A 6,262-nucleotide genomic window follows, 5' to 3' on the forward strand; every position below is an offset into this window, starting at 1 on the left:
TACCCCCAACCCCCACCGGCCCAGCCCTCCCTTCTGGGTCAGCCCGGGCGTCTCCAAGGGCCTCCACAGCTGCAGGAGCCCAGACCCAACACCTCTGCCGGGCTCCGCAAGCGACAGCCCTGAGCAGACAGCACCTGGGCTTGGGGCGGGCCTGGGTGCCAACTGCCCTGCTCTCAGGCCCCCCACTCAGGCCCCTCCCTGGGGCGCTCCTGGGTGTCAGGCCTGCCCTGCCCAGTCCGGCCTGCGGCCCCCTCCCTGCACCGCGGCCTGGGCTCAGCCCTCCCGCTTGGCTGGACGGGATGGAACGGGTGACGTGAGGCTGGCTGGTGGCTCCTGCACTCACACCTGGCACCTCCTCCGCAGGCTCGTCCTCGTGGAAAGCATCCCCCGGGACCTGCCGCCTGCACCGGGCAGCCCGTCTGCCCAGCCCCTGGCCCAGGCCTGGCTGCAGCTGTTGGACGCCGCCCGGGAGAGTGTCCATGTGGCCTCCTTCTACTGGTCCCTCACGGGGCCCGACACTGGGGTCAATGACTCTTCTTCCCAGCTGGTGCGCCACCCCTCCCCTGACTCGGAGGCTGCGGGCCGTCCAGGGGCCAGGCACACAGCAAGCCCGGCAGGCAGCGCATCTGCGGGCGGTCAGAGGCGGCCTCCGGGGAAGTCCGGGCCCTTTCTGGTGGGACTGGGGTGGCCTCTCACTGCTCGCCCGCCCTCCCAGGGAGAGGCCCTTCTGCGGAAGCTGCAGCAGCTGCTGGACAGAAATGTCTCCCTGGCCGTGGCCACCAGTGCCCCGACACTGGTCCCGAACTCCACCGACCTGCAGGTCCTGGTGGCCCGAGGTAGGTTCCCGCCATCCTGGGCCTGGGGAGGGGCGAGAGCAGTGGGGCCGCCCGGGAGGGGGAGGCCGGGAGCCCAGTGCCGCAAGCGCCTTTGAGTGGGCTTCCCCGGGGGCTGGTTCCAGGGAGCCGGACGTGTCATTTCCCAGGGGGCAGAGCACAGGGTGGTCTCCGGGCCTTGCTGAGCCCAGCCGCTTCAACCTGTGGGTGGTGGCTTGGCCGGGAGCCAGAGGCAGCAGGGACAACCCTCACAGAGCCAGGCTGCCTGGAGGGACCCCAGGCTGGTCGATGTCTCAGTTTTCCCACCTGTAAGATGGGAATAACAGCATCAACTGAGTAGGACTGCTGTGAGGAGAAACGAATCCACCCACTGCAGAGAAAGAGCTGAGAATCTGGCTCAGTGCAAAGCGGGTTCACCGCACCGTCCTGCACCCTCGTCAGGCGCGCAGGTGCGACACGTGCCCATGGGAAGGCTCACCGGTGGCGTTTTGCACTCCAAGTTCTGGGTCGTGGATGGGCGGCACATCTATGTGGGCAGCGCCAACATGGACTGGCGGTCGCTGACACAGGTGAGTCCCTGAGCCCCGAGAGGGGAGACCCCATGTTCCCATGTGGGCAGTCACCCTGGGGGAAGTGGCCATGTCTGTAACATCGCTGTGGTAGAAACACCCGGAGACTGGTTACCGGATTCTAACGGCGCTGAGCTCCTGCTGCAATAGGTCATTTAACCGCCCGGAAAGATGCTCGAGTCACCTCATCCGGGAAACCGTGCAGACAAAGCGCGATCCCTTCTGGGAAAAGCAATGCTCTGACCATGAGTCCAAACGGTGACAGCAGCTGTCGCTTAGCAGTGGAGAGTGATTTTTTTTTTCTTTCTTCTCTGTGCATTTATGTGTTTTCTATTGTCTTTTGGTAATAAACACGCATTGCCCTTGGAATACAATGTTAAGGAGAACAGGGACCCGCAGGGCACCCCACCCCACGGCTTCCCCCAGCGCACCATCTACTACGGGTTCTCGCGGGCGATGGTTGCTGCTGTTAACCGGCTGCCGAGCCGGGGGCTGCACCTGCCCGGCACCCCTGGCCTAGGGGGTCCACACGGCCCCAGAGGGGCCCCTCCCGCAGCGCGGCCCCGGTACCTGCAGGTGAAGGAGCTCGGCGCCATCATCTACAACTGTAGCCGCCTGGCCCAGGACCTGGAGAAGACCTTCCAGACCTACTGGGTGTTGGGGGTGCCGAGGGCTGTCCTCCCCAAACCCTGGCCTCGGAACTTCTCCTCCCACATCAACTGCTTCCAGCCCTTCCAGGACTACTTTGACAGGGTGCCCACCACTGCCTACTTCTCGGTAAGAGTGGTCAGGGGCGCCGACTGGAGCCCCTGCTCTCCTGGCTGGCCAGAGGCACAGGGAGCCCCAGAGTCTGCTAGGTCCTCGGGGCCACGGCTCGGGGAGCCAGCGCCATGGATGGCGGAGGGGCAGGCCCGGCCCCAGGAGAGGACGCGGTCATCGTCATTCACTGGAGACAGGCAACCTGAGTGCTTGTGGGGGTCACCCTGTGGCCCTGGGGGCCTCAGAGCACACTGTTGGATGGGGTCTGACTCAGGACCGGGGAGGGTGGGGGGCGGACCCGTGCATCACGCAATTCTGTCACTCTGGGGGGAGGAGAGGGGGACTGAGGGGCGGGCGGTCATGCCCACCAGCCACGACCCCCCTCAGGGTACATGGCAGCGACCCCAGTGCTGGGCTACAGTGGAGACCCTGCCTCGGAGGCAAGGACGCTTCCCCAGATGTGGTGACCCGGGCTGAGCCGCGCAGGGAGCTTCCTCCGGAGTCAGGCCAGCCCGGGGCCCCTGTTTAGACCCGACGTCTTGTCTTCCTCCTGGTTCCCAGTGCTGGAGGGTGGCTGCACCGTGGCGTCATGGGTCCAGGAACACAGTGGCTCAGAACCGGGTGGGCAGTGCCCTCAGGGACCTCTCTGCCCGCACAGGCATCGCCGCCCGCACTCTGCCCCCACGGCCGCACCCGGGACCTGGATGCGCTGCTGGCGGTGATGGGGGGCGCCCGGGAGTTCATCTATGCCTCGGTGATGGAGTATTTCCCCACGACACGCTTCAGCCACCCCGCCAGGTAGGCCAGGAGGGAGCCGGGCGGCCCCGGACGGGGGAGGCCCCTCTGCCTGTGGGCAGCTCCTGGCCTGTCTCCTCGCCCGCCAGGACCCCTGCCCACTCGGGGCGTGTGCGCGGGGCCCGGTTGACCTGAGGACCCTGACCCTCCCCCGCACCCTCCCCAGGTACTGGCCGGTGCTGGACACGGCGCTGCGGGTGGCGGCCGTCAGCAGGGGCGTGCGTGTACGCCTGCTGGTCAGCTGCTGGCTCAATACGGACCCCAGCATGTTCCCCTACCTGCGGTCCCTGCAGGCCCTCAGCAACCCCGCGGCCAACGTGTCCGTGGACGTGGTGAGGACCCACCCCCTGGCCGGGCCGGGAAGCAGCCTCCCTGTTGGCTGACACACCCTCTCTGTTCCCCCAAGAAAGTCTTCATCGTGCCCGTGAGGAACCACTCCAACATCCCCTTCAGCAGGGTGAACCACAGCAAGTTCATGGTCACGGAGAAGGCGGCCTACATAGGTGAGCAGGGGGGAGGGCTGCGGGCAGCGGCTCAGGACTCCTGAGACCTCGTGGGCTGCCGAGCGAGCGGACGCCAGCAGAGGGCACACAGGCCCGCAGAAGCGATCGTGTCGCCCGGGCGGTGGCCAGGCCGGGTGCTGAAGGGGGCGCTGTTGTTCCGTCCAGCGTGGACCCCGGGCGGGGACCTGCTGAAGGGCTCAGGCCCTCCCCCATGGAGGCAGGTGGGGACCCCTGGCACCGAGCCCCCCCCCGAGCACTGAGTCCGTGGGCTGCCGGGGTGCAGTCCCTCACGTGAAGAGCGGGCTGCACTCGGCGCCAGAGAGGCTGCGGGGCTGGAGCCGGACCACGGCAGAGTGGCCGCTGGGGCCATCGGGCTGGGCCAGACAGCAGAGGACGCCCCCCTGCGGCCCAGTAACCCAGCGTCTCCGCCCACAGGCACTTCCAACTGGTCGGAAGATTACTTCAGCAGCACCTCGGGTGTGGGCCTGGTGGTCAGCCAGAGGGCCTCCAGCGCGCAGCCAGGGGCGGCCCCCGTGCAGGGGCAGCTGCGGCAACTGTTTGAGCGAGACTGGAGCTCCCGCTACGCTGTAGGCCTGGACGGACAGGCCCAGGGCCAGGACTGTGTTTGGCAGGGCTGACGTCCAGCTCTTCCTGGCTGCGGAGCCCCACTGCTCCCGACCGGGCCTCCCTGCCTGGCCCCCAGTCTGGACCCCGAGCAGTTCCATCCGCACAAGCCCTGGTCAGGGGCAGGACTGCCCAACGCAGGGCAGGCATAAACTGTTTGCTCTCCAAATCTAGCCCCTCTTAAACCCCCACCTCCTCCACGGAGCCCTCCAGGATGCCCTCCCTGGCTCCCACAGAGCCGCAATTCCTGCCCACACACGGAGCCTTTACAATACTGTGAGCCTCCCTGTTTCTTCTGTGAGTCCTGGGTCAGGCTGCGTCCCACCTTCTCAGCCCCAGGCTGGAGTTCAGCCTCTACCCACCTGGGAGGCGCCTGTGTCCACGAGGCCACATTGAGGCGGGGCTGGGCTTCCGCCATGCTAGCCCCTGACTCTCCCCAGCGTCCATCCTCCCGCCCACAGGAACCCAGGGACAGAGCAGGGGGCGGGGCTGGCGCCTGGGGCGGGCCCAGGCCTGATGGGGGCGGGGCTGGCGCCTGGGGTGGTGGGCCCAGGCCTGTAGAGGCCAAGCTGCTCGTGGCACCCAGTCCTGGTATATAAGGGACCAGGAACCGGGTGGTAGAGCTGTAGAGTGGAGAGGACCTGGGTTTGAGCTGGGGGGAGGGTGAAACCAGCCAGGATGGGGTTTGGATGCAGCCCCATTGGAGCTCACCCTCTCTTGGGCCTCGCCCAGCACCTGCCCTGCAGAGGCAGGAGCTGAATCCTGGTCTGACAACTCGGTTCTGGCCCTTCTGCTAGGAATGCTGGGTCAGAAGCCTGTCTCGGCCCTGGCCTCGCCACCTTCTGGTTTCTGACCTCGGCTTCAGAGCCCACCTGCCCTCGCAGAGGCCCCCAGGGCACCCGAGGCTAGAGTTGGGGGCTGGCTCAATGTCCAGGAGACACTGGCCGCTGAGGGAGCTGAGCAAGCGGACCCCAGGCCCACCCCGGGCCGCTGCTCCCCAGTTCCCGCGTCACCTCGGCCCCAGGGAGACCTGACTGGGTTACCGTTGGACGCCTTTGACGTGAGTGTCCTCGTCTGCGAGGAAGATCCCCAAACCCAGCCTGTCTCCCTGCCCAGACCCGCGGGGATCTGGAGAGAGTGCCACGGCTCCACGCGGCCTGAGAAGCGCCCAGGGCCTCTGGCTGCTGGTCTGTGCGTGAGCTCTCCTGGCGGCACACCACTCCCACCGCAACCGTGCTGCAGGGCAGCGCCCCAGGAGCAGCAGACCCCGGGCCCTCTGCCCCCTTGGCTGATGAGCCGTGGCCCAGGAGGGCTCTGTGCGCCAGGCTATGGCGGGGCAACAGGGTGAAAGGCCACAGCCAGTGCAAGGCCCGCTACACACTGTGGGTCTGGTGGCCACACCTCTATGGCAGCCTCAGAGGCCTCCAGAGCAGACCCCCGTCACAGGAGGCCTAGCTTGACGAGGCGTGAGAGGCCCAGGGACCCCTTCTGGGGTGTGGGGGACAGAACCTGCCTCCTGGGACCCTGGAACCCAGGCCCTCGAGGGAGGGCACTAGCTGCCTCGCCTGCAACAGGTAGAACGCACAGAGGTGGTCACGTGACACGAGGCGGTAACAGCATCTGGCCGGGGGCCGACCCTTGCTGTGACGAAGGAGACTCCCGCGAGCTGTCCTATGGAGAGGCCCGCAGGGCAGCCTCCAGCCAGCAAGAAGCAGGGCCCTCAGCCACCCGACCTGAACCCAGCAGCCTTGCGAGTGTGGGAAGTGGGTCCTTCCCCAGTTGAGTCTGGAGATGAGACGGCAGCCTGGCCCGTGCCTTGATGGCGGCGTCATGGGACCCGGCTAAGCCGTGCTCGGACTCCCGACCCACAGAGACTGGGGGAGTCCTAAGTGTGCGTTCTTCCATGCTGTCACACGGTGCAGGTGGCTCCCACGCGCTTCACACAGAACAGAGGCCACACGGAAGGTGGAAGGGCCTGTGCTGTCAGTGGCTCCCAAGGCTATGATATCTCACGCCTTGACTCCGGGCTCAGAGAGCAATGAAGCCCACGGAGCCAGGCAGACCCCCACTGCAGTGTTCCCAGGGGGCTGTGCTCCCCACGTCGGTCTGATGGGCACGAGGCTGGGGCTGGGAGAGGCTACTGCAGCCTCCTTGACTGCGGGACCCAGTCCCCACTGAG

General features: G+C 66.8%; 1 protein-coding gene across 1 annotated transcript in view; it reads left to right on the forward strand.

Annotated features, from left to right (window-relative positions):
• PLD4 (phospholipase D family member 4) overlaps positions 1 to 4,347 on the forward strand; it is a 7,665-nt gene extending 3,318 nt beyond the window's left edge. The window contains exons 3-10 of the mRNA XM_024759203.1: positions 364 to 547; positions 716 to 836; positions 1,275 to 1,402; positions 1,979 to 2,179; positions 2,820 to 2,959; positions 3,123 to 3,288; positions 3,363 to 3,459; positions 3,895 to 4,347. Coding sequence (XP_024614971.1) covers positions 364 to 547; positions 716 to 836; positions 1,275 to 1,402; positions 1,979 to 2,179; positions 2,820 to 2,959; positions 3,123 to 3,288; positions 3,363 to 3,459; positions 3,895 to 4,097 — 1,240 coding nt within the window. The 3' untranslated portion in view covers positions 4,098 to 4,347. The remainder of the gene's footprint in view (positions 1 to 363; positions 548 to 715; positions 837 to 1,274; positions 1,403 to 1,978; positions 2,180 to 2,819; positions 2,960 to 3,122; positions 3,289 to 3,362; positions 3,460 to 3,894) is intronic.
• Positions 4,348 to 6,262: the final 1,915 nt, after the last annotated feature.

This window comes from Neophocaena asiaeorientalis, unplaced genomic scaffold (assembly GCF_003031525.2).
Source record: "Neophocaena asiaeorientalis asiaeorientalis breed wild unplaced genomic scaffold, Neophocaena_asiaeorientalis_V1.1 scaffold476, whole genome shotgun sequence".
Classification (NCBI taxonomy): domain Eukaryota; kingdom Metazoa; phylum Chordata; class Mammalia; order Artiodactyla; family Phocoenidae; genus Neophocaena; species Neophocaena asiaeorientalis.